Here is a 26013-nt window from a genome sequence, read left to right on the forward strand (position 1 = left end):
ACGTAACTCGGAACGCAGCCTATGTATCAATAGTAAGTGCGCACGCGTAAGAAAATGCCACGATTTTGGAACACCGTACTTGCAAACGTCAAGCATATATGGCAGACAATGGCAGACGCCCAAGAGATTGTCGTCGTCGGTATTGTTAATTGACTTGGAAAAGTTTTGCGATTATCCTCTTTACTGTTTTTATTCATTCTGAAAAAGAAGTTATATAATAGCAAGAGATTGTGGAAACTTCGCTCACGGTAAGTGAACAAAATCGACTTTAGACAACGATCGTTATCGCGTGATTAAATGCAAAATATGTGTGGTATAACTCGATTTCTGAAAGAGTCTTCTGCTCTCTCTTTCTTCTCTCGATGAGAAGAAAATAATAAGAATTAAAAAGTTCTAAAATTCAATATATGTGCAATTGAAATTACATTTGAGCGGTGTTTTTCTTATGTTCACTATTGTTGAGACAACTTTACAACGAGCTTGGTTATCTCTGTGCTCTTTCCGGCTAGCGTTACATTGCGTGAGTCATACATTTCAATTGATGTTTGATGTCATCGACATATATTTTTGTGAATCACACTGTGCCACGTTGGATGATCAATTATTGGAGACTACTGGAGCACACTACTGTGCAAGTTTGTAATTGCCATATTTCATGAAAGTTTTCTATTTCGTTTTTTGTTTTGTTTTAATGTTCAGTTATATTATAAAAATGTACATCCGATATGTTACAAAGATATTCAAATAATTTCAAAATAATTTACCTGAGGAACTTGTAATATTTTCTCATAATACATTTCTATAATTTAAATGGTCTAAATTTAATGGAACAAATTATATTTAAAAAACTTGTGTTTAAAGAAAATTTTTCATTAACCTCTAGTTAACTTAATGAATCAACCATTATTGATTAATTCGGCTAATCGACTAATGTGACAGTCATTTCCAATAGAATAATCAACTGGCTAAATTAAATGTCAGAATTAGTGAAATTAATTGGCCCGTACCACTATCTTACACTGTGTATTTCAGATTGTAAAACAATTTTACACATGCGCAGTAGTAACATACTCAAGTCCAAATTCTCACACGCCTGTCAGTTCTGTACATTTCCTTCTAAATACACCTGAGATGACAATATATTCGTATATGCACAGAAAAAATTTAGAAAACATTACATACATTATATAAGTTAAATAATTTTGTTATATGTATGTTGATATATTTTATACATTGCACATGTAATAAATAATAATTCTACAAAACACTACTAATCATTTAAAGTCAACATCATTTTATTTGAAAAAAGTATACGTTGCGGCTTACTTATCATATTTTTAGCTATATACAGTAAACATAATTTTTACACTAAAGATTTAGCATTTTTGATTTTTGTTTCAACACAAACTAGTAGAGCGAATAAAGTGTAAGAATGTTTTTCTTTCTTTATAATTTTTTTAACGTCTTTAATCCTTACTAGAACTTTTTAGTATCTGCTGTATACGTTTCGTTTATCTTTACTGTTCGCTCATTTTTGCACTCTTTTATTCATATAAAATTGTAAACGCATTACGATATAAGGAAATAGATCATTCTGTCCGCCATTTTGGTAACGTATAAATATAGAAAATTGGGTTTGGTTAGGTCAAAGGCGCTGCAAGGGTGTGGAAAACTAGGGGGTGGGGCTGCAATTCGCAGCACTGGTCGAAACTCGGAACGTCGAACTAGGCGGACGTTATCTTTTATCCTACCGATTTCAACTTCCACTTTCATTATCGTCTCACCATCGTCTTCGTCTGGTTTAATTAATTAAACATTCACAAGTTTAGACTAGTCTAGTTATCGGAGTGTTTTTGCAGTTTTCTTGAAAAAAGCTACACTCGCGGCAAAGAGCATGTATTGCTCTGAATATATTACTCCGTAAAATTTTTGTGCATGTTTATCTCGATATTGTAAAAATAACACACACAAGAGAAGGATTTGTGATATTATGTGTAAAAAAAAAAGATTTCTTTTTAATTATTCATAAATTCTTTTTTGTCAGTGAAACATACTCCAGAAAATATAATCGAGAATTACGGCGGTAAAACTATATATAAAATTAGATCAAAATATGTTCACGTGATGTTGAAGTGGATTTATATCTTTTATTGCATATCTTGATAATTGTGCTTGAGCAACCAATTGATCGATCAATTATCTTGTTTTTTAAATATTCATATTTTAATGATTATCTTGTTTTTCTAAATATTCATATTTTAAACACGATGGTATCGTTTATGTGAAAGAACAGATTAAATCAATAAGTGTGAACGTATTTTGAAAAGAAATAAATAGTATGTATTTTTTTCATATAGATGATATATTATGATTGATTCTCAAATATTTTTTTCGGCTATTTGTGTCTTTTGATTTATTTAATCACGAGAATTGATTTTGTAAGAAGAAAAAGTGAAAAAAAAATTGCAACAACTTTGTTAGATGCGACTTATATACGAGTGCAATATCACAAATTTTAACAAATATTAATATATAAAGATTCAATCTCTATACATATAAACACGCGCGCATATATATATATATATATATATATATGTTGTGTGTGTGTGTGTTTAAGTTTATGTGAAAGAGTTTGTATAAAACAAAAAGAAATATGAAAAATGATATGGTCAAATTTCGCTTAACAAAATTATCGGTCAGATTAAGTAAAGAAAACAGAATACAAACATATTATTTGACAACGCAATTTGGTAACTTTTTTGTCAGGATAATTGCAACAAATTTAAACGAGTATTTTTCCTCGAAAGAAAAAAACAAAAAAGACTTGGATAGTTGCAAAGTTTGTGTCGAATATAAGAGTAAAACTCTTTTCTTTTTCTCCGATAGAAATTGAATGTTAGATTAAAGCAAATGATACATATATGAAGAGAAAAATGTTCAAGTGTTGCATGTGTAGTGATAAGTCGAAGAGAACAAACACCGAAAAGTCGGAAGATTCACCAGTTAAGTCGCCCAGACTAACGGTAATTTCCGCAAAAACGGATGAAGAAATTAAATCTTTTACGGATAAGGTAAACGGTAATGTGCAGCAAAGTAAAAATTCACCCGCCTTGGATTCTATGGATATACCTCGCTCCAATTCCTTAACGAAGAATTGTTGCGACTCTGGACAAAATAAAAATAGCGAGTGTACCGAAGAGAAACTGCCTTTGAACACGATGAAGGAGACATCCAAAAACGGTAGTCCAGTCGCCGGTAATAACAGCAACGTTGATGACAGTCTTATGGAAAATGTTAATTCTGGTGCAATTGCCAAACCGAATTTTAACAAAGCATTGGGATACATAGATAGAACGGTAGATGATGGACCGGATGATGAGGGAGACGACTCTGTTTTCGAAGCATGTTTGAATGACAATGAGACAATTAAGAAAGCACCTGCAGGTACATACAATACAATTTTTAGGATGCAAGTGGTGATATATACTTTGCGTCTTTAAGTTGTACAGTTTTGAAAAACTTCTCCCACAAGAAGTAAATATCCCGATTAAATCTCTTCTCGTGGAAATTACGTCACGATTTTTTGTTTTAACGCCATCCAAGAGGAAACGTCAATTTGAAATATCAGTATACATTATGTTCGCCAGTGATTCAATAATTTGCTCGTATCATTTGTTAATTTAGAAGACGGAATATGAATCGGGGGAGAAGGTCCGAATTTAAAGAATTAAGAGACAAATTCTTCTCTTGATGAATAAAAGCCCGACATATTGTATGTCGTTCTCCACAGTTGCTTCTGTTCCACGGTGGCTATCGGAAGAAGACGATAGTGAGTACGCTTCGGAAGGATGCAGCGGCATGAAAGAACCGCCGGCGACTCCCGTTGCACGCGACGAGCTAGCTTTAAGACGTCACAGATTTTTCTCCGATTTGTTACAAGCTGCGCAAAATTCGACGGAGCACAGAGTGAGATTTGATCCTCTAGGACCGATGGTGCACACTGGTTAGGACTCGTCTGCATTTCCAATCTCTTCTATTCTTTGCACTTATTCAGAAATCTTTGCATTAAGATTAGAGCTACTGACCATTTGTTATACAATACGTACAAAACGAAAGTGCGTTGTTTGATATGCATTTATTATCAAAGTGACAAGTATTAATTGTTTCAATTTTTCCCGCGAAAGAGAAGAGAGGAAATAATATATCGATAAAATATGTTAAGTTAAAATAAAAAACATTACATATATGTTATATGAAATACGCACTAAGATACTATCACGATACCACTTGCAGTTTCTGTAATATCAAATATCATTAGATGTGTGCCTTCTAAACACGTATTACACATTTGACATTTATTGTTATTACGTCTGTTATTGCGTAGTACGCGACACAAGTAGAAAATAAAGACTTGAATTTTCGTTTCGAAGTTCACGTAGAATTTGCTTTGCGTCATTTGAGCTCTTATATATGTATAAAATTACATAAAAATTGATAAAATATTAAATAGTGAAAATTCCTCAGATAAAATGAACTTTCCTTTTTAATAAAATAGTCGTAGAATTTGGTAATAATCATGTGTTGTATCATATGTTGCTTGTTGTGTATGTATATATATATATATATATATATATCAAGCGTTACTTCTCTCTAGTACAATATATAAATATTACGATTATGTTACATTATATGATTCATCTCATACGAGAATGTATCTATGTGCGTATAAATATACTTGTGCACGATGCTAGCAGATTCTCTAATAATAGTTTAGAGGATTCTCGCGTTGAACATTTGAGGTGTCTTCCAGTTTCCTTCTACTTTTCGAAAAACCTAGTGTATACGCGCGACGTTGCTCGTACAATATATTTGCAATAGTTTTCAATATTTAGACAAAATAAGTTAAAAATTATTCTTTTTTTTTTTTTTTATTTGTTTTACTGTAAATATTTCTAAACGAATTTTGTAATTTAGTGTTTCAAACTGAAATACTTTCAGATAATTTTGATATTTTTTTAGAAGCGACGTTTTCTTTCACATTAGTTATTAATTTTATGTATAGTTGTTAAACTCTCGAGAAATAAAGGAGTTTTTCACTTGTTGAACTCTACATTTTTATATAAACTAAATTTGCAGGTTGCGAAAATAGCGATAGAGAGGAGCATTTAGAGGAATTAGTGAATCGACTGGAAAACGTGACAAGACAACTTGAAAAAGTATCAACACGTTGCATAGTTCAAACTCAGAACATCGCTGTACAAACGAGCACTCCTTCTCCGAAGAGAGAATCGACAACAACAAGTGATTCATCAAGACAAGATTCTCCACTATCATCCATTCAGTTTTTGAAACAACAGACAATCCCAAATCAGGCTGCAACCATGTCTATAAGTGGATACAAAGACCTTTTGGATGGTCCAGTTAAACAATACTTAGAACTAAGTCAAAAGATTGGCAGTGATGTAGCTGTTCACAGCAAATTGGTAGAAAAAGCTTTCCAGTTAGTAGCACTTTCATGTTGAAATTATTGAAAAATATATATGTATATAGTACATATATTTTAATAACTTATTAAATATATTCTAATTTATTTATTTTTATGATGCGGCTTGAAAAATGATTAAAACACACGCATATCCGTGTATATAAAAAAACAAGCTATTAAAAATTGCGTAAAAAATGTTTATATTAATTTCAGGTTTCAGTTTCAATTTATACAAACAGCGGCGAATCGGCCGGCACCAACAAATCAATCTGAGCAATTAACTTTGCTCGCACCTCTGTCTACACAGATTCAACAGATTCAAGAATTTCGTGAAAAAAATCGTGGGTCATTATTTTTTAATCATTTGTCAGCAATTAGCGAAAGCATCCCGGCTCTAGGATGGGTCGCAGTCTCTCCTACGCCAGCACCGTATGTAAAAGAAATGAACGATGCTGGTCAATTTTACACTAATCGTGTATTGAAAGATTGGAAGGAAAAGTAAGAACTTTTACTTACTTTGACTAAATTAATAGTCTTTAAAATATATGTTTTAAATAAATAATATTTAAAATAATATTTATTGAAGACATAGACGATATTATTTGTTATTAATATAAATACTTATTTTCAACAAGTTAATATTAGGTTGATATTATAAATTAATGTGATTGATACAAGTTTATATTATAGATTGATACTGATAAAAGTTACAGCTACATCTCTTATAATTAAGGGAAATTTTGCAAAATTCTTTTTATTCGTAGAGATAAAATACATATAGACTGGTGTAAAGCATGGATGCAAACTTTAACTGACTTACAACAATACGTTCGCCAACATCATACAACAGGTTTAGTATGGGGAAAGCTTGGTTCTATACCTAATGTACCTAACGTACCACCCCCTCCACCTCCTTCAATGCCGATCGGAGATATTGCACCGATGGTGAATGACGAGAGAAGTGCTCTGTTTGCACAGATTAATCAAGGAGAAAATATCACGAAAAGTGAATATTTGTTATGATTTTTATTTTCTATCTTTTTTCTCTTTTATATGTGTGCGAACATACGTAGCGTACGTGTGCATTTCGCTTTTGTAATTTCATTAATTTAATAGTATTTTTACATTACAATGTAAACATTACATACGTCTAATATTTTTATCATAGATTTAAAAAAAGTCACTTCGGAAATGCAAACGCATAAAAATCCAGCTCTGAGAGCTGGACCAGCACCGTTTAAAGCACCAGTTACTAATGTAGCATCAGTAAAAAATGTACCGCCAGCAAACGCGCCTATCGACAAACCGCCAGTATTTACTAGAGACGGCAAAAAATGGCTCGTGGTAAATAATTGTACACGTAAAGTTGTACAAAAAAATATCTAGAGTTTTGTGTTTGTTGAATTTTTTATTCTGTTATAAAATAATTTAAAATGTCTAAAAAATTTGAAATGTCTTACAGGAATATCACAAAGGCGAGAACTTGATAATTGATAACGTGGAAATGAATAATGTAGTTTATATATTCCGATGTCAAGATAGTACACTCACTGTCAAAGGCAAGGTGAACTCTATTGTCATGGATTCTTGCCGTAAATCATCCGTTGTATTTGATTCTCTTGTATCCAGCATTGAATTCGTTAACTGTCAAAGCGTACAAATGCAGGTATGGAAACATTTTAGATCTTTAGTGTACTGTTGTGTATAATATAGTTTTTTCAAACAAGATAATTGGAAAAATGGCATCGGAAAACAAATATGTATATATTTGTCATACGTGTATATGTTTAAAAAATGGATAATGTTTAAAAAGTGGCAAGTGTCGAGAAAAATATTTTTCTTTTTTATATATTAAAAACTTTTTTTTCTTTTTTATATAGTAAAATAGAGTATTCTTCTTCTTGTTCTTCACTTTAGAACATAACATTGCAAATAACAATATACAGATTAAACCAACAATTTGTCTATTCAGAAAACACATTCTTTCTTATAAAAGAAACTGATAAAAATACACACATAAAAGATAGACTATACAAGTTTATTCAGTATGTAAATTGGAAATTGATGTACATGTATCTGCAATGGAAGGTTTCGCAGTTACTTCTTTTTCTTCTATGTTTTTTTTAGACCATAATCCGTTCTGATATGTTAAGTTTCTTTCCTGCAGCTTGTTATTTTCTATAATAGAAATAACAATTACTTCTTTTGGAGCAGTATTTTGTACATGTTTCGTTATTCGCGTGTCGAATCCACTGTTACATACATATTTCTTATTTGAATGTTCTCTGTTGGTTGTCCGAAATTGCGCATTTCGATCATTAAGTAGAATTTCCGAAGCTTCCTTTAACGATGCGTCAGTATTTCTATGTTTTTCCGATTGTTTGACAAAATTTTCCTTATCTACATTTAATTCAGTTAAATTTAAGACAGACTTTTCTGCGCACAAATATTTATTTATGTCACCTTTCGTATAGAGTTTTTCCTTCCATAACATTGGACTTACGGTAGGATTTTGCGTTTGATGTTTTATTCGGCGAGCTGAGACTTCTGAATGATTTTTTGATATGAAAGATTTGGTAAAAGTTCTTTGCGGCAATATAATAGATCGAGTTATAAGTTGCAATTTATTTTCTATACGTTTAATTTTACTATTTTGCAACTTTGCACAAGACTGACGTAACAGTTTACGGATGTGTTCCAAAATATCATTGCGCGTCGAAAATGAATGCGATTTTTTGAGAGAAAAATTTAAATCTTTACTTTTATTTGTTAGTAAAGACATGTCGCTTTTGGCTTTAAGCTGCAGATAATTATTGTTTGCAGATATTTTATTTTGATTTAGATTATTTAATAAACTATCTGCATTGATTAGAAGTCTTTTTATGTCTAACAACAAACACAATGGAGATGCAGCGGAATTTAAAGTAACATTTTTTTCTTTTAACATCTTTTTTTCTGATTTATCAAAAATGAGAACTTCTGCTTCTTCTTTGTTCGACTTTACTATATGTTTTGTATTTGACATAGGTTTACTAGATGCTATATTGTTGTTGATAATGTATGATGGATTATTACAAGAAATTAAATTGGATCTGTCATTCGTTTGAGTAGTTTTAACAATGTCTTCACTTTTGATGATTTGTGCGTGCCTTTGAAAATCCATGTCAGTTATTACTTGTTTATGCGTTTTATTGTTTTTTTTTGACGTAACGTATTCTTTTTCGTGTTTAGGTTTTAAATCACTTTTGCATAAATATTTTAAAATTATCGGCAGTGGAAGGTCCATTTCTTTTTGTCTTATTTCTGCTGTTTCTAGCCATTGCGTATTCTTTTTGAACGTATTCTCAAATGAAGTAGTAAACCTAAACACTTTTGGATTTCTTTTTAAGCACACATCAGTACAGGACTTGAAAGTATCATCGTTGATGAAAAGTTCGGGTTTACAACAAGTGTTTATCAAAAGATATGACGAATTATTCGGAGAACTAACAACTGGATTGGTCAATTGATTGGGCAAACGTGTGCGACTCGCTTCGTTTGAACAATGAAAAATGTTTTTTTTACTTCGATACCGAAGCTCTTTGCATGCTGCGGATATCGTTTTATTTTGGCTCTGTAGAAAATTATCTATATACTCTCGGATATTCTTCACGTGTGTTAAAATAAGATCCTGTAATCTTGGCACTGACGATAAGTGTTCTTTTGTCAGATTGTTGACATCATTCACGTTTTTTTCCGAGGTTTCGCGCGACTTTATATGATTCTGAGTATTTTTCAAGATTGTTCCTGTTTGCAACAATGTTTCACTTTTATTGATATTGTCATGGCTCTTTACACCAACTGGTATTCTTGCCGTAATAATGTTTTTGTACATTAATGGCTTTGATGATGATGATGATGTTGATGAAACTTGGCTCTCAGTTGTATCGTTATTATGAATTGCCACATCAGTAATGCTGAAATATTCAGAAGGTGTTTCGGAAATACAATTTCGATTTCCGTCGTTTGCTATAAAAAAATTGCTTGCAGTTTGCGTATTGTGTTTCAATGAAAAGTTTTCTATGAAATCTCGATTCTTGATGTTTGACCGAATCTGTGTTAACAAAGCTTTTTTAAACTGCAAAGCCTCTTGCAGCAACAATGCTGTCGATTTCTCTTTTTTGTCATTACTGTCTGATACTTCACTCAAATCACCACTTTGTGATGTTACGTTTTTATCAAAAACATCTTCAAAGTTTGCAATATCATATTCTTTCATCAAAGATGTTTCAGGTTTAGTTTGTGCATTCTTATCTTCGAATGATTTGACCGATAAGTTACAGCATATTCGGTCTGGTTCAAACATCTTTTTTTTGAAATTATTAGATTGTGCGTTTAAACATATTTTTGTTGCATTTTTGTCGACTTTGAAAGCTATGTTTGAATTGTTGCTGCAACTCCAATTTGAAATGTTTTGTGCGCATGTAAGTGTTTCACCGCTCTTTTGCTTATTCTCACAATCTTTTTGTAATATCGCATTGGACGAAAATGAATATCTTCTGTGCGGTTTCGTTGTTACAAGCGCTGAAAAATCATTCTCAACTGGTCTTTGTAGAAGTTTTATAGATGCGTTTGATGAATTTCCGATCGAAGAAGATGAACTTTCTCGTGAACAACCTAACTCAAAATATTCACAACTATTCGTCATCTTCGAGGATCGCGTTCCTTGCAAGACTTTAGAACTAACATTACAATCAAGTTTGCTTCTATCTTTTTTGATTTCAGACTTGATAAAAGTAAACGTATTAGGTTTATCGACTTGATTTGTTGATTCTAATTTTTCTGAGGATTGATTCATATCTTGATAAATTTGCAATATGTTGTGTAAACTGCGTAATTTCTTTTTAACTTCGTATAACATTTGTCGAGAAGATTGCACATTGTGTGTTGTCGGAAGGGTAGAAATGAAGTTTGTGAAAAACGTGCTGGTGTCATTTACATCAGTGGAAACATTTTCATTACTTTGAAAATATTCTTCGGCATCCTTTGTTGATTTGTTTTCTTTGAGTTTTTTCTTCTTCATTAGTAGTAGTTCTTTTTTGTTTACTGTTGTTTGTTTGTCACAAAGTACTTTCTTTTTTACCTTTCTTGATAAACTTAAAGCTCTTGTTCCCTCACTGTGATATGTAATTATAATGTTACAACATAAATACATAAAATTATGTAATGTAGAGGAACTAATAATGAAATGTTTAGAGTAGTTTAGCAGCAATTTGTGTCTAACAAAACTAATTTAATCTTGATTTTTGAATTCTAAAAAGCTCTGATAATTTAGCGCTTTTAAAACTTTATATATCGAATGTGTGTGATATTGCAGTTGAAAAACAGGAGCTTTAAAGAGATTGTACTAAGAGTTTGTTAAACTATTGATTTTTACTTCTTTCTTTCTTGATTTTATATACCTTAGCAACATATGTTTCATCCAGGTTTTTCGATCACACGGACTCGATAAGGTCATTTTAATTTTTTTTAATGTTTTCGAATTTAAATTATAAATTTCGTGCGGTAGTGGCAAAGTTCCGTATTGCATTTTATATGTTAAGACATTGACTCTCAATTCTAGATCCTGAAGTGTATATATCATGTTACTTAATATTTGATTGTCAAGCACAATATGTTTTGAGTACGTAATCTTACGATACTTTATGTGGATAAGTATCAGGGAAGTAACGGCTATCAGGACCTTTAAAAATATCAGAAATTAATTTATACATTATATTTATTATATTCTTATTTTAAATTTTATTATATATAATTAGTGAAACGTAAGAAAGAAAAAAATGTAGAAAGAAAGAATTTACTAAGAAAGAAAAAATATATGCGGAATATATAAATATTTTGTACCCATATCAAGCCTTCTTTTGCTATATAATCAACAACGTCAGATACTATCTCGGACCAAAAGTAATTTGCCACCGCTTTTACACAGTACCTCCAATTTGTGTCGTAACATATTGCTACAGCTTCAAAATTTCCACCTGCAAAATTTCTTTAATTAAAATTCTTTTGGAAATACATAAAAAGCGAAAAACGTGCGCGCGCGCACACATACACACACATACACACACACAAATGTTTACAAAGAAGTTGTTTGGAAGCATTCAAAATACGAAATAATAATATTAGAAAAAGCTGTTAAGAGTTAAATACTATTATTTATGCGTTATAGAAAACTAAATTTTACATAATATATGTGTATTTTTTAGCTTTAACTTAGAGAATTTCAAATATATGGTGTATAAGTTTTAAGATATGTATATACATCCTACACATATTTTGTATAATTTTATATAATTTATATATCTATCCACGACAAAAAGTTTTTCATATATGTAGACAAATTTTATATCTAGTTATATATAATTATTTATAATCAGATATCGAATTTTTATCTATCTAACGCAAGATCTATTTTTCCTGAATATATTTTAGGAAATATTAGGTTGTTTTATTTATTTATTTTTTTGAAACGTACATAGTAGTCTAAAAATAAAGTGACTTTACCAACTTTCCACGGCATTCTTATACACACAAACAAAACGTTTGGATAATAATTCCAGATAAAACTGTGTATAAAATAAACATCACAAAGAGAACTACGCAATATTTTCCCACTACCGATACATGTTCAACACTATTTACAAATTCGGGAAGTCATATGCTAGCAATTGTTATCGAAACGCATTCTGAATAATTGCTAATTTCTGTATAATATATACATGTGTAACATACACATTATAACAATTGTTGGTCCAAAACGTTATGTCAATAATGAATATTGATAGTGCAAGTCAATAATAATAAAGATAGTGCAAGTAAAAAAATAATGGTGATAATTATTTGATGATTAAATGAATTACTATTATAAAAATAATATAATGAGATGTATTATTATTATCGTATTTATAATTTGAAATTTTATTATTTTATTTATTTTTTATTTTCTTTATTATTGTCATATTATGTTTTCATATTTATTTTTATCTCTCTAATAGTAACTTATTTAATCATCAAATATGCCGGTATTGACGGCTGAAGAGAAGTCAGCCACCCTCGGACTCTCGCTCCTATTTTGCGAATTTCTATCGTTCATTGTAAAAAAAAGTTAAATAAAATTTATATATACATATAGTTTATTTGTCAATGCTGAAACTCTATATCTACTTGTTGTATTGTACTATAATGCAAAACTAAGATGTAACAAATTTATACCAATTCACCAATTTTTATGTTTATAGGTTCTTGGAAAGGTACCTACAATTTCGATTGACAAAACAGATGGTTGTCAAATGTATTTAAGTTCGGAATCCTTGAATGTTGAACTCATTACCAGTAAATCTAGTGAAATGAATGTAATGGTACCTAAACCTAACGGAGATTATGTAAGTTTCACTTCGATTAATTCGTAGATATTTGCTGTTTTCTCATAATTGTAGCATGTATATGCATTTTATAGACTGAATATCCTGTTCCGGAGCAATTTAAGACTACTATTAATAAGAACGGTCTTAATACTACAGCTATCGATTCGCTTGGTTAAAAAGCAAGAAATTTGTTGAGGAATAAAGCCTACACATTTCTTTAATATAATAATATAATACATTAGAGATGTATGTGTGGTCATGTCAGTATCAATTTATTATTATTATTATTATTATTATTATTACTATTATTATTTATTGTCTTCTCATCGAATAATACAGAGGTAAGGCAAACAACTAATCTAATTTGATATATTTCGCGTTATGTGTAAAAATGAACTGACTTTAACAGTATCTACTTATTCTTGAAAAAAAATTTTTTTCATACTTTTCTGATTGCCTGTCTTCATTTGAATTCCTTAAAATTATGGTGTCACTAAAAAAAACTTTCAATCGAATACAACGCGAAATTTAAACGGTCATGAGAGTCTTACGCTGGATGTTTGTTGGGGAAAAATCTAATTTCGCGTTGTTAGTTTGAAACTTATGAGCCTAAAACTCTTTATTAATTCTTCAATCAAATACATTTGTTTGTAGTATAAACTTTTTACTTTTTTTTACACTATAATAAAAAAAAAAACAAATCAAGCAATATTTTAGACATAAAATTTGAGAAGAAAAATTAAAAACAACTAACTAAATTAATTGATCACTCCCAAAATAAAAGCAAGATTTTTGCAAGAACAATTAGTGTAATTTAAACAAATATTTCTCGAATCTCGGTAAAATTGGAGACCTTTTTGTGAGGTTTGTTTAGATAAAAACTGATTTCTTGAAAAATTAGATTTTTTTGTAGGAAATAGACACTCTTTAGTTACATGTATTATTATGTTTTTGTGATGGACATGTGAAAAATTGTAAACAATGAGGAAATTTCGATAATAGCAGTATAATAAGCAGTATATCATATAGTAAGTATTTATTAAAACTGCATACCAAATTTTATGTACTCTTTGAGAGTCTTTGTACTGTTGAAGTTTGCCAAATTAAACTTAAATTAAACTTAATTAAACTTAAACTTGATATGCTAATGCAATGGGCTGAAGAAGAAGTGATCTACTACCAGAACACGGCAGTACGTCAGTAAAGTTTCGAATGTAACTAGACACACACTGAAAGCTTACTTATATTCAGTATGTATCAGTTACATTAAAGGAAGTGCTGCGAAAAATATCACCTTGGTCATTATTCTGAGAACATGGAACTTTCTGTTAAATAGAAGGCTTTACGACATCATTTGGCCACCACAGCACTTGGTGATACTTCTCGCAATACACTCGGATATAATCATTGATTTCTGAAGATAAGAAAACCAAATATGGTTTCTAGAAAGAGTCAACGCGAGATGCTGATGTGAAACGTGCACTCCAGAGAAATCGTTTTTCATGTTTGTAATATATATAATAGGATTTTTGTGAATTATAAACTTTTCTTGTTTTACATTTGTGTATAATATATATATAACAAGAGAGTGCGAGAGAGAGAGAGAAAAATAAGATCAAAAGTGCAGACAAATATAGTGATAAGCATAGTGTAGATAAAAAGTTTTTTATCATCTTCAAATCGCTCTTTTATAGATTTATACTGTTTTTTATCAGAAACAATTTTGCTCAAATCTGCCACTGCATAGGATTTGCTAGGTCACTGATAGGTGTTAATGCAGTCTGTTTAGATATAACGAACAATGATATTATTAAGTTTCTCTGAGCATTAATTATATGTAAGATATCAGCGTTGATATGCTTTATCTCTGAAACTTTTGCTTTGTTGAATTCAGTTGTTACATTTACAAATAAGATATTTTTACTCTTAAAAATTTTACAGAGTGATTAAGGCTAGTATTCATAGTCGAATTTTATATTTAACATCGTTTCAAGTTTATCATCAGATAGTGTACAAGCCGTTTTATTGGCTATAGAACATATAAAGATAAATTTAAGACAATCTTAAATGTAAGGTTTGAATGAATACCGGCCAAAAATTGCAAATAAATAAACAAAATTATGCTAGTATTGTTTCAAAATGACTTATTTAAAAAAAAATCGCATCGAATAGATGAGATGATTCATTATATGTATTTAAGGAAAAGAAGTATTAACTTAAAGGACAAATTTACTCGCAGGTTGGAAATGTGGAATAAATAACAATAAATAAAGTACAGGACATTTCGATTTTTATTTCGAAACCATCTTCACTCTTGGTTTACATATCTTATTACAAAAATTATAAAAGTCTAATAAATAAACTATTAAATTGATATAACTTACAAATGAGTTTATAATTTCAAAGTAACTGAGATTGTTTATATGAATTGTATATAAAAATATATCTATATTATTTTATAAATATATTTTACAAATTGGTGGACTTTTTGCTATACTGTCGTAAAACTAGCTATTTACTGTATTACATTGCACGAAGACCATAAGTTTTTAGTTGGTTTTAAATTTGCGACGATTGAATAAATAAATAAATAAATAAATAAATAAATAAATAACGTTGTGTAAAATTTTTTAAATTATTTTGTCTATAAAAAATAAATTTATTAAAATAATATATGTATAGTAAAAAAACTCAAATTCTCTCTGTAAGATATATGGTTTCTTCAAACAGAAATCATAGTATTTACAAAGTATGCACTGGGACAAGTGGCGTTTGTGACTTACATATATGTCAAATCTTGAAATTTTGCGAGTGATAAAATTTAAAAAGATTCTCTATGTATGATGTTAAATATGATACTTCTTTTTTCTAGTAAAACTCACAATTTTTGCCGTCTTTTTAATTGTATTTTTAGGACTTAGATTTCTCTTCGTTGTATTTTGTTGGATCTACTTGGATTTCGTATGAAGAAAACTGGTGATTGGATTTATTGATATTGATTGTATCATTTTTATGCGTGTAATCATGTACTCGGAGTAGTTGCTCTAAGAAAGTTGTTTCATCCACGGAAAGATCTTTGATCTTTGATTTTGCTCGCATTGGTTTACCAATTCCCTCGTTGTTTCTAACAAATGAATTTTCTATCACGTAGGCTTTCAAGGTATCATTGTAAATTTTCTTTTGTAACTCATCCTTCGTTATCCCATTATCTGCCGCGTATGATTCAGAGTTTTCTTCCAAATCATCTGGCGTATACTTAACAATATCGATTTCAACAAACGTCGAGTTCCTCGATACGTATTGTTTTAATTTATTGTTATTCATTCGTGCTAAATTTAAGTCCGTTGATGTGTTTTGTTCATAATTTGGCAATTGAATCGCATCATTATTTTCCGTAATTAAAATTTCTTTAATGGTTTTCTCCGATACTGATGGTAATAACGTAACAGTTTTACTTTGGAGTGCATTTGATTCTGTTGTGTTACGATTCAGAACGTTATTCAAAAGAGATGAAATACTTAAGTTACGAAGAGAAACATTACTTTTGTAATTTACGACAGATGTAACCTTGTCAACAGGTATTGTATGTCTAAAAGGCTTTGTGGTTACCGGAAGTTCGATCAGGCTTGATATAAAATTACCGCCATTCAAATCAGAAGTATTATAACTAGTATAAACCGGTTGTTGCAAACTACTGTTAACTTTTCTGTCTCGTAATGACTCTTTGTCTTTGTTGTTCCTTAAAACTATATTGCTATATTGATTTTTTGCTTCTAATTCGATTTCCGAATCCGGCACAGGCTCCGCTACACCGATACCACTTAGTGGCGTCACAATTTTGTCGTTATCATGTGACTCGTTATTATCCGATTCCGTTGTTGATAACAAGTTATTAAATTTTTCTTCCACTTTTTCAGTAGTATTTAACTCTCTGTGAAAGACATTATCTTCTATCGTGATATTTTTTATGACTTTGTGAGTTTTCGAAGTTTCTAAAGTAGAAACCATTTCATTGTTATTATGATTGGCTTTTAACTTGACACTAAACATTTCCAGAGGTAACTGCCCGACTACTTCGATATCTGGTTTATTGTTTTTGTATGCAGTGTCTGGTCTAGATATTGTCAGATCTGATATGATTCCATCTTGTGGAAACTTGGTATTTTCTGTATCAAAAATATTCATCATTCCAGGTCTCGACAAATCTGTGCTAATAGTACTGCGGGTTGGTAGTTTTGGATTATCACTTATTGATGAAGCTGTTTCCTGCGTGCTCGATTCTGTTGTATGATCAATCTCTTTGACGTTACCACGAGGAAACAATTTGAACTGTGTATTAATAAATCCTGACACAATTGGTCTCCACAGCGAGGTTTCAAAATCAGGATTACGAAAATCTTTGAAAGTATCTAAAGTACTTTGAGAAGTCGTACTTTCGAGAGACATAGTTTTTATTGCATCTACCGTTTGTCCGTCTGACATATGATCGCTCAAAGCGATTATTGTGCGTTTTATGAAAGCTGTTGGAAGTTCATTCGTCGGCAAAGGTTCCTTGAGATTAGATATTTCGTTTAACGCGGTGGTTCGTTCTTGTATTACTGTCGTTTCATCAATACTTTCTGTTACTAGCTCGGCTGTCCTTTTATTTTCTTCTGTAACATTAATTTTTGTTGCCGTATAAATGCCTTGTATGGTGGGAATGTTGCTAAAGTCTATATTAGGCTCAACAGAATCTCTTCTGATTGGTTTTGTTTTCTGTTTTGGAATCGTGATCAAGCTACCGTTCCTATTCGACCGTAAGAGACCGTTTTTAATGATCATGGCATGTTTTTGTTGTTCATGTTTCTGAGTTACTGCGCTTTCCTGATTTATTCCTGGTACAACACAAAGATAACCGTTTAAAATGATATTGATAATATATCTTTTACTTAAATAAAATAAAAGAATGAAATTAATCTTGATCGTATGTATACACCGTGAATTTTCTTATTGTAATCGTGCAGCACATGTAGAAATGTGAAAAAAAGGTATAACAATATGAGAGGCTATTACTCTAGTTGAGAAATATACAATTTTCTCTGGCTCAGAAATTAGCATTTCTTGTCTAAATCTGATTGACTCAACTACTTGTTACTTACTTTTTACTGATACAGTTCTCAGATCTATTTCCATGTTCTTGAATAATGACGATATCGAGTATGTCTCTTTAATGATAATATCTTTAATAGTATCTTCGACGTTTGTGATGGAGCGTGGTATCTTTCTTCGATCAAGATATAATCTGAAGAAAACTTTCAAAGTATCGTTTTCGAACTTGTCTATCGTTGCTTGTTTGTAAGATGAACCAAGCACGCTTCTTCTAAATAAAAGCTCGAACTAAAAACAAGACAAAAAAATAGAAAAAGCATTCATTCAATTGTTCAACACTTTTCTTATATATTTTATATATAAATATAAACAACTTTGACAAATATTTTATTTACAATATTTTTAAATTTTCGTTCCTTTTCTCGGAAGACCATGCTTGTGTTTAATTTCAGCATAGGATTGTATTTTTCCCCTCTCGTTATTCTAAAACTACACGAAAATCCAACGATAGCTATAAAAAAAAAAAAAAAAAAAAAAAAGAAGAGGCATGAAATTATATTTATATGTATAAGCAACTTACGTTATTATACTCAGAGTAAGTTAACAAGAATTGATTGACTCACCCTGTCGAGATCAAAAACTCACCATTTTTGGAATCCGTCCGAAAAGCTGAAATATATATTCAACGAATATAGTAATAATATGTTATTTTCATACATATATAAGTTTATTACGAGGTAAAACTTATTATAAGTTTCCATTAAAACAGCAAGCACAAGAAAAAATAAAACTTTGGTAAAATTGTTTTGTGTACAAAAGAAAAATGAAACATTTTCAACGCACCACCCATCCATAAAGCTAATCCGCCAATGGCCATTACTGCGATCAGTACTAACAATGCGGATAAAATTAAAACGGCACTGCCAAATTTCAATGTAGTATTACTCGTCCTTTTGTCCACCGATATCTTGGACAAGATAGATCTTGGTGTTAGATAATAATCGTTCTGTAACAAAAAGCATACACAATGTGTTATTTTACTTCTGGTTGGCATTTATTTTTGTTATTGTGGCGGAGGAGCAAGTCAGATGGCACGATGATGTCGAAAAAAAAAAAAAAAAAAAAAAAAAATACAAACTGTCGCTTGTATGTACAGTAATTCTGGTAACGGTACCGTCACAGCGCGCTGGTGTAAAATGCGTAAATAAAACGAAAATTTCTGAGTATCAAGATGCGAATAATGCGTTCAGTTTTGCTTGACTTACTACGTTGCAGAGGACTATGTATAGAAAATTCATAACATGTCAGCTAGCGGTACATGCACGTGTGTACATACTTATATGTATATTCAAGCATGATTGCGTCGCGTTAAATTTCAAATGACTGACCCACCGATGTATACTATAAGATAAATAATATTTCGGATCACGTTTACTTATTGTTTAATTTAATGCAGAATTTTCTTACGCGAAATCAAGTAATCTAATGCAAATAAGAGAAGATAAGGATATTTATTCACAAAAATGCAAAGAGTACTAGAAAGTTTGCTTATATTGTATAAACTACAACAGAGATGAATTACTGCTATATGTGTGTCTCGTCACTCAAATAAGGACATTGGGATTTCATACTTGTTATTTCTGCATCTCTTCTTCAGATAGACAAGATATTTCAAATGGTATATACCGACGCGAAGTCGACCATATCGGAAATAGTTACCAGACGAGAAGTGCAAATAATGAACCGTTACTATAGTTTATATTGCAAGTTGTTACGATTTTATGTACATCTATTGACTATGCTCTTATTATTTGAACATTGGAAAAATGAAGCAAACAGAAAGTTAAGCTATCCTTTTTCGAGAAGCTCTTTATTGTTTCTTTCATAGTTTTCAACACAAAGATAAATAATTAGAGTAATTCTCAACAACACTTAAGTGATGTTGCCGACCATATCCAACTATATGAGTCACAAAGCGTGGTAACAGCTTTGATGATTCTTGAAAAAGACTATTAACTCTGTCATCTTACCAAAATTGTTCAACTATAAATAACGACATTTCAGAAATAAAGTAAATCATCGATAATTTATTCGCCGAAGATCAACTCTGCGGTAAAAGAATTAAACGAATGGATACACGTCTCGGTATATAGAAATGAGTTTGTGCAAGCTAATAGTAAGCAATTTATTTTGAGTTTAAAGCTGCTCATTAGATACAATTTTGATATTATTAGAAATAATAGCTTGAACAAGTATCAGTACATACAACTATCTGTATATATATGTACGTATACATAATAATCTAGGTAGAGTCAGTGCACAGGGTCTTCGAACAGATGATACACAAAGTATAAAAACCCATCCAACTGTGCAAAGATTCTTCAAGGTTGTTATTGCAACTTCTTCGTGTTTTGGTTTGTTATCGAACTCGAAGAATACGTTTCAAGTTTTGTTGTATTTTGTTGATCAGCAATCGAAAACGAACTGAATAATATAATCATAAAACATGTTTATATTATTTTAACTAAATAAAGTTTACAATGTTCAATTTGTTTTTACTTTTTGACTCAACAACTTGCAGCTGAGAAAAATAATAGTGAGTTTGCAGTACTGCAACGATCTGTTTAGAGCCGTTCAAAGTTTTGCAAACAAGTCACTTTGTTGTTTTACACACGAGAAGAAAGCAAAATTAAATTTGCTTTTTTTTATGCTCCGAATTGACGTTGACATTTTCTAGTGCGTTCACAATATACCGTTATACAATAATAATACTATAGGAAGTAAGAGAGAAGTTCAGATGAGATTTTCAGTCTCTACTGATACTAGATAGATTAGCTGATGATATGTATACTCTTGATTATATTCTTTCATAACACACGCGCGCGCGTTTGCGATATGCAAATATATCTTAACAATAGAGTGGAGATCTCATATAATGTGTTTTTTAATTCTTGATGTTATTTCTCGCTAGAAAATTCCCAACGCTAAAAGAGTTTAAGTGGAAATGGAAATATACATTATACAAGTATGGGAACTTCCTTTGTTTGTTTCAGAACGCAGTTAAATTTTTTTATAATTCCTTAGCATCTTACAAAGTTATCAGCAACGTAACGTGTTGTTCTTCCATTTAAATTTATTAAATCACGTTTTCAACATTGTGAACGTGAAGAAAGACTAGAGAAAAATTAGATATTACAGTTATAATTTGTTCTTTTGTATGAATATATGTATATATGTAGCATGTTACCTATTAGAGTCTATGCAAGTGTAAAAAAACATAATTAGTAAATAATAAACTCACCCGATAAGTGTAAGGACTTGGCCTATAATAACTGCCAGTATTCATCATGGCATGGCTCTTTCCGTTGCCGTATATGGTAGCCATTTGCTCAATAATTTATAATTTTCACGTTTTTTAATTTTTAATTGATTTTTTTCACAAATTTCAGACATTAATCTTTATGGTTAATACATCAGGAATGATGCACCGCAAACGATTGATCGTGTGAAAACTTTTTTTTGCGCTCTTATCGTCGCGACGTTGCTTTTCAATTATCATTTGTCATATGTGAATTATATATTTATTTATCTTTCTTTAAAAATACTTCTTTTTATAAAATATTGATTAAAGAGTAGACAATAGTTAGTTTAACACGTGTGATGTTCACCTTTTAAGTAGGTAAATACATGCGAGCGAAATAAAAAATTGCACGCTTCTTGAAAATATTTAATTTTCACTGTTTTTTAGAATATTAAATAAACCATAAATATATAGACTCTTCAAGTTGTTAGAAAAAATTATTTGTGTCAGACTTACAAATTGTTGAACACTTTTATATACATATATATTATATATATATGCTAGATATGTATAAATAATTTTTTTCTCTATTTAGAGAAGACTACACAAAATAACTACAAATCATCACTAAATTATAGGAATATACATTATTTTGTATATACTGTTTTCACGCACTATTTTATATATATTCGTTGCGACGATTTATATATGTATATATATAATACACACACACACATATATATACATATATACACACATTATATATATATATACATATATATATATATATATATATATGTATATATAGATATATATAATTTATACACGAAACCTGTATACACAATGTTTTCCTCGACTGAGAGGCGATCTGAAGAAAGACTGAGGAAGACGAGAAAGAAGGTAAAGCGCGAGATGAGGTAGACGCAAGCGACCCCTCCACGTCTCAACTCCGTTATTGTTGCCTACTACTGGCAGTTTGAAATCTTGAGATTTTCTTCACTTATGTTCTTCCCTTTCGCGTATAGTGTACGTGTGCGTGTGTGTGTGAGAGAGAGAGACCAAGCCATCTCACATGTTTCACCTTTAGTTTCTTTGCCATTCTGACAAGAAAGAATTGATTAAATATCTCCCTTCCCGGTCATAAATTCACGCGGCTCTGTGCAGCAACCATTCAATTCAATTTAAACCATTTGAATATGAGTTACACAATAAAAATAGATATATAAATATATATATGTATATATTTATATCATATTATATAATATTACCAATATAATATTACCTATCAAGGAACGCTATGCTGTTATTTATTTTATATCCTATAAGCATGTGTGAATTCCCCGCTCACTTAAATAGCTGATTCTGCTAAATGCAGCTGACAATGCCAATACATACATATGTATTTTGTCATGTACTACAATAAGTACAATTGGACCAAAGCGTAAAAAGCGCTTGCGCGGCTCTTTTTATACCGGATGTTTATCTACGTTCATTGGACGGCACTTTTCGATGGCCGTAGGTTTCGTCTTTCCATATAAAGAGAAAAAATCATGCATGGAGATAACGAATATAAATAAACCGAGCGCGCGAATTGGCGGTTTTCCGGAGAGTTTCGTAGAAACTACCGCGTGTTTCGCAACCGCAATCACGTTTGCAGGGTTGTCAGAGCTAGATAACTGGTTTGGCGGTACGAACGCTAGTTGAGATTCGCGCCCAAGGTTTCAGTAATAAGAAATGGCTGCTGTTTTGAGGAGAAAATTCCGTATCGTGCTGAATACGATTGCCGGCAACGGAAATTTACCGTTTCTTGTAACCGCACGGTAAGCACAAATTATTAAACTTACGCCCGAACGAGTCGTTTATTATTATACACCAACATATGTAAACGATCAACGGGAGCTTTGTACGACTCTACAAAAGTTATGAATTCGTGAATCGACCAGCCAGATAATCAGCCTGTCTATTTGTAGGACCCTGTCAAGATCATTGGTTCAACAGGATCTCAGTGAGGGATGGATTAGTAAGCTCTTGGTGAGGAAGATTGAACCCACAAAAGAATCTCACTCGCGGATGCTCTCCGACAAGGAGGTTATTTATGCACTGCATACTCACAACATTCGACCTGACTCGATTGACAAATATTTGGCTAATTAGTGAGTCGACATCTTTGTGACCTTGTCTGAGTGCACAATAGGTCGTTGACCTATAAACTAAATGTGATAAAATTAATTTGTTTTCAGTCACGTTTCTTTCATTTTTACCATCATTTATATTCATTTTTGGTTATAAATATTGAATATTGCAATGTAACCTAATATGTATTTAAAAGTTTGTGAACAAATAGTATATTCTTTCTTTTGCATCTATTAATAGTTTTCAAAGTATATCGACATTTTGATTTTTTATCACAAGTTATTCTTTAAATATACAAGAAAATCTCTTTGTAATAATATTATGTCTGTTTGGTTTTTCTGTATTATTACAGTGAAGAAAATGTCAATCTTATACATTCAAAAAAATCTGAATTGAGTTGCGAATTGGTTGGCTCTTGGACAGTAGAAGTGGGAGATTTGGATCAAGCTTTACACTTGTGGCAATGTACCGGTGGATATGAACGTATAGATCATGCACAAGCTGTGTTATCCAAAGATGAAGTACAAAAACTAATTTGTTTACTTAAGTAATTTAATGATTATCTTGATAATATTTAGTAAAATAATTATCTGTGACTGTTTCATAGGCTTATCAGCGATTACTCAAAGAACGTGGAAATTACTTGAGATCCCGTCATTTGCAGTATCTTTTGGCATTCAGTTATTGGCCACCACTGGAAAAACGGAAAGGCTCTAATAAATATGAAATACGCAGTTATAGTTTGAAACCAGGTACAATGATAGAATGGGGAAACAATTGGGCTAAAGCTATCAATTACAGACGTAACAATGATGAACCATTTGCTGGTTATTTTTCACAAATTGGTCGACTATACAATGTGCATCATATTTGGTGTAAGTATAAAATTGTAAATTGCTTATAATACATGACTTATATATTTGTGTCTTGTTCTTTATATTGTTTTTTCATTTTTAGGTTACAAAGATCTCCAATCCCGTAAGGAAACACGCGAAAGTGCATGGAGATCTCCTGGTTGGGACGAATGTGTCGCTTATACTGTACCTTTAATAAGAGAAATGCATTCGCGAATATTAAATCCAACTTCGTTTTCGCCAACACAATAAAGGTTTTTGTGTGTAAAAAATGAACGCATTTGTATATTATTGGTTATTTCTATACATATTATATATACTATCTGTATTGTAATATTGTAAAAACACATTTGTTATATGTATACATTGTAGATGTAATATTGTATAAACATACGCGCAACATAAGAGCTACAAATTTTTGTTGTATTATAACTGACAGGTCATAATTTGTTACTGACTTGACGCAGTGCAACAAGTGTTATATAAATATAAATTGTTTTTATCATGTAAGATGAAACATGTATGTATAAAGGAATATAAAAGAAATAGTGTTTATAATTTGCGTTTCTTCTTTATGGTTACTCTTATATGACTCTATAATCTTGAGTGTAATTGATAAATAAAACCAACACGTTTCTATACAAATATATTAAAACAAATTCCATAAATTTGACAATACGTACGTGTAATAAACACAGTTACTTCAATTTCTTATAATGTTAACACGCTTTTGAGATAAGTGTTTTTTTGTGTTGATAAATATATTTTTTGCGTAATTTGTATACATACAAACGAGAAGTATACCTCTTACTTCTATTTTATTATAAAATCTTTATAATCTCTGTTGTGAAAAAGAGACAATTTATAATCTAGACAAAAAATGATATCTTCAGAAGTCAAATACATGTTTATAAATTGCACAGAGTTTATACATAGTTTATTATTAAATTTTTAGCAATCAACGAAAAAATTCAAAACTACTTTTGCAAGTAGAAACTTTGCGTAAACATTTTATTTATTATAAAAATTCTGAATATTGTTTTTATCAATATATTAGAGATATATTGATATATTTGAATATATATCAATATATTATAAAGATATATTGCACAGACTAGGATATTATAAATATGTTAAGATTGTAATCTCAAATAAATTTGGCATATGGAAACAAGAGGATTGCACACACAGTTTTATAACATCTAATTTACAAAAACAATTGTGTGACGAGGTATATAAAAGAAGTGTGTGTGTGTGTGTGTGTGTGTATTTATATTCCACAAAAAAGCTATATACAAGCTATTTATATATAAACTCGTTTTCTCTGTTATTTTACGAAAAAATGCAGTTTATTAATGGTAAAAAACAATATTTTTATTATTTGTAAGATCAGAAAAATATTAAAATATTAAATATAATAATATATAAAATGTTAATACAAATATAAAATTTTTTATACTCTGCATGTGCTAAATACTGGCTATTTTAAACAATAATTTAAACAATGTTTCTACATGGAAACTAAACATATTAAAAATTAATGAAACTACAAGTAGTTAGTGCAGTTTTATTCGGTTACCCTTAAAAGATGTGATTTTTCATTTTATACAACATATGCAATACCTTAGTTTCATAAAATTATAGCATGCTTTATTACTTTCTGGTTTTGATGATGAGTCTGAAATGTTTTCTACTTTCCATACAACAATGATATTTATTCTATATGTGATTACGCGTTATATTTTTGTT

General features: G+C 30.6%; 4 protein-coding genes across 13 annotated transcripts; 2 read left to right on the forward strand and 2 right to left on the reverse strand.

The window, feature by feature from the left end:
* Positions 1–76: 76 nt before the first annotated feature.
* On the forward strand, positions 77–14445 carry LOC109863619 (adenylyl cyclase-associated protein 1). Of its 4 annotated transcripts, XM_020443952.1 has the most exons (10): positions 155–248; positions 2957–3444; positions 3791–4003; positions 5137–5500; positions 5699–5983; positions 6250–6491; positions 6654–6829; positions 6948–7151; positions 12763–12906; positions 12981–14445. In XM_020443952.1, the coding sequence occupies exons 2-10, from the start codon at positions 3120–3122 to the stop codon at positions 13062–13064; spliced, it is 2037 nt and encodes a 678-aa protein (XP_020299541.1). In that variant the 5' UTR covers positions 155–248; positions 2957–3119; the 3' UTR covers positions 13065–14445. The 4 variants fall into 4 exon arrangements, with proteins under 4 accessions (XP_020299542.1, XP_020299541.1, XP_020299538.1 ...); XM_020443953.1 differs by lacking the exons at positions 2957–3444; positions 3791–4003 and adding an exon at positions 510–635 and having other exon boundaries at positions 77–248; positions 12981–13336; XM_020443949.1 differs by lacking the exon at positions 155–248 and having other exon boundaries at positions 2919–3444.
* Positions 7402–12350, reverse strand: LOC109863616. 2 transcript variants are annotated; one of them, XM_020443941.1, is made up of 5 exons: positions 12029–12350; positions 11369–11502; positions 10927–11207; positions 7989–10641; positions 7736–7885 (listed from the first exon to the last, which is right to left on the reverse strand). In XM_020443941.1, exons 1-5 carry the CDS (start codon positions 12042–12044, stop codon positions 7829–7831), a joined length of 3141 nt encoding a protein of 1046 aa, XP_020299530.1. In that variant the 5' UTR covers positions 12045–12350; the 3' UTR covers positions 7736–7828. The 2 variants fall into 2 exon arrangements, with proteins under 2 accessions (XP_020299529.1, XP_020299530.1); XM_020443940.1 differs by having other exon boundaries at positions 7402–10641.
* An 827-nt stretch (positions 14446–15272) lies between the features above and the next one.
* Positions 15273–22498, reverse strand: LOC109863617. Of its 6 annotated transcripts, none has more exons than XM_020443946.1 (7): positions 22110–22498; positions 21278–21364; positions 18820–18982; positions 18622–18645; positions 18372–18487; positions 18027–18264; positions 15273–17762 (listed from the first exon to the last, which is right to left on the reverse strand). In XM_020443946.1, exons 2-7 carry the CDS (start codon positions 21359–21361, stop codon positions 15799–15801), a joined length of 2589 nt encoding a protein of 862 aa, XP_020299535.1. In that variant the 5' UTR covers positions 21362–21364; positions 22110–22498; the 3' UTR covers positions 15273–15798. The 6 variants fall into 6 exon arrangements, with proteins under 6 accessions (XP_020299535.1, XP_020299532.1, XP_020299531.1 ...); XM_020443943.1 differs by having other exon boundaries at positions 21278–21569; XM_020443942.1 differs by having other exon boundaries at positions 21278–21644.
* Positions 22499–22770: 272 nt separating this feature from the next.
* LOC109863620 (protein NipSnap) lies at positions 22771–25048 on the forward strand. The gene is made up of 5 exons (XM_020443954.1): positions 22771–23097; positions 23248–23430; positions 23763–23931; positions 24018–24285; positions 24368–25048. Exons 1-5 carry the CDS (start codon positions 23012–23014, stop codon positions 24514–24516), a joined length of 855 nt encoding a protein of 284 aa, XP_020299543.1. The 5' UTR covers positions 22771–23011; the 3' UTR covers positions 24517–25048.
* Positions 25049–26013: the final 965 nt, after the last annotated feature.

Source organism: Pseudomyrmex gracilis, unplaced genomic scaffold (genome assembly GCF_002006095.1).
Source record: "Pseudomyrmex gracilis isolate BER0280 unplaced genomic scaffold, ASM200609v1 scaffold_11, whole genome shotgun sequence".
In the NCBI taxonomy this organism is placed as follows: Eukaryota; Metazoa; Arthropoda; class Insecta; order Hymenoptera; family Formicidae; genus Pseudomyrmex; species Pseudomyrmex gracilis.

Excerpts from the sequence above, each read along its gene's own strand:
- LOC109863619 (XM_020443949.1), top strand. The coding sequence starts at position 2,922 with ATGAAGAGAAAAATGTTCAAGTGTTGCATGTGTAGTGATAAGTCGAAG. Across the intron at positions 6,830-6,947 it reads ACGGCAAAAAATGGCTCGTG|GAATATCACAAAGGCGAGAA; the intron begins GTAAATAATTGT and ends AATGTCTTACAG. Across the intron at positions 7,152-12,762 it reads GTCAAAGCGTACAAATGCAG|GTTCTTGGAAAGGTACCTAC; the intron begins GTATGGAAACAT and ends TTATGTTTATAG.
- LOC109863616 (XM_020443940.1), bottom strand. Across the intron at positions 11,208-11,368 it reads CAAAAGAAGGCTTGATATGG|GTCCTGATAGCCGTTACTTC; the intron begins GTACAAAATATT and ends ATATTTTTAAAG. Across the intron at positions 10,642-10,926 it reads ATGAAACATATGTTGCTAAG|TGAGGGAACAAGAGCTTTAA; the intron begins GTATATAAAATC and ends TACATATCACAG.
- LOC109863617 (XM_020443946.1), bottom strand. The coding sequence starts at position 21,361 with ATGGCTACCATATACGGCAACGGAAAGAGCCATGCCATGATGAATACT. Across the intron at positions 18,488-18,621 it reads TCGGACGGATTCCAAAAATG|CTATCGTTGGATTTTCGTGT; the intron begins GTGAGTTTTTGA and ends TTTTTTTTATAG. Across the intron at positions 17,763-18,026 it reads GAGAACTGTATCAGTAAAAA|GAATAAATCAGGAAAGCGCA; the intron begins GTAAGTAACAAG and ends GTGTTGTACCAG.
- LOC109863620 (XM_020443954.1), top strand. The coding sequence starts at position 23,012 with ATGGCTGCTGTTTTGAGGAGAAAATTCCGTATCGTGCTGAATACGATT. Across the intron at positions 23,932-24,017 it reads CTGTGTTATCCAAAGATGAA|GCTTATCAGCGATTACTCAA; the intron begins GTACAAAAACTA and ends ACTGTTTCATAG. Across the intron at positions 24,286-24,367 it reads CAATGTGCATCATATTTGGT|GTTACAAAGATCTCCAATCC; the intron begins GTAAGTATAAAA and ends TTTCATTTTTAG.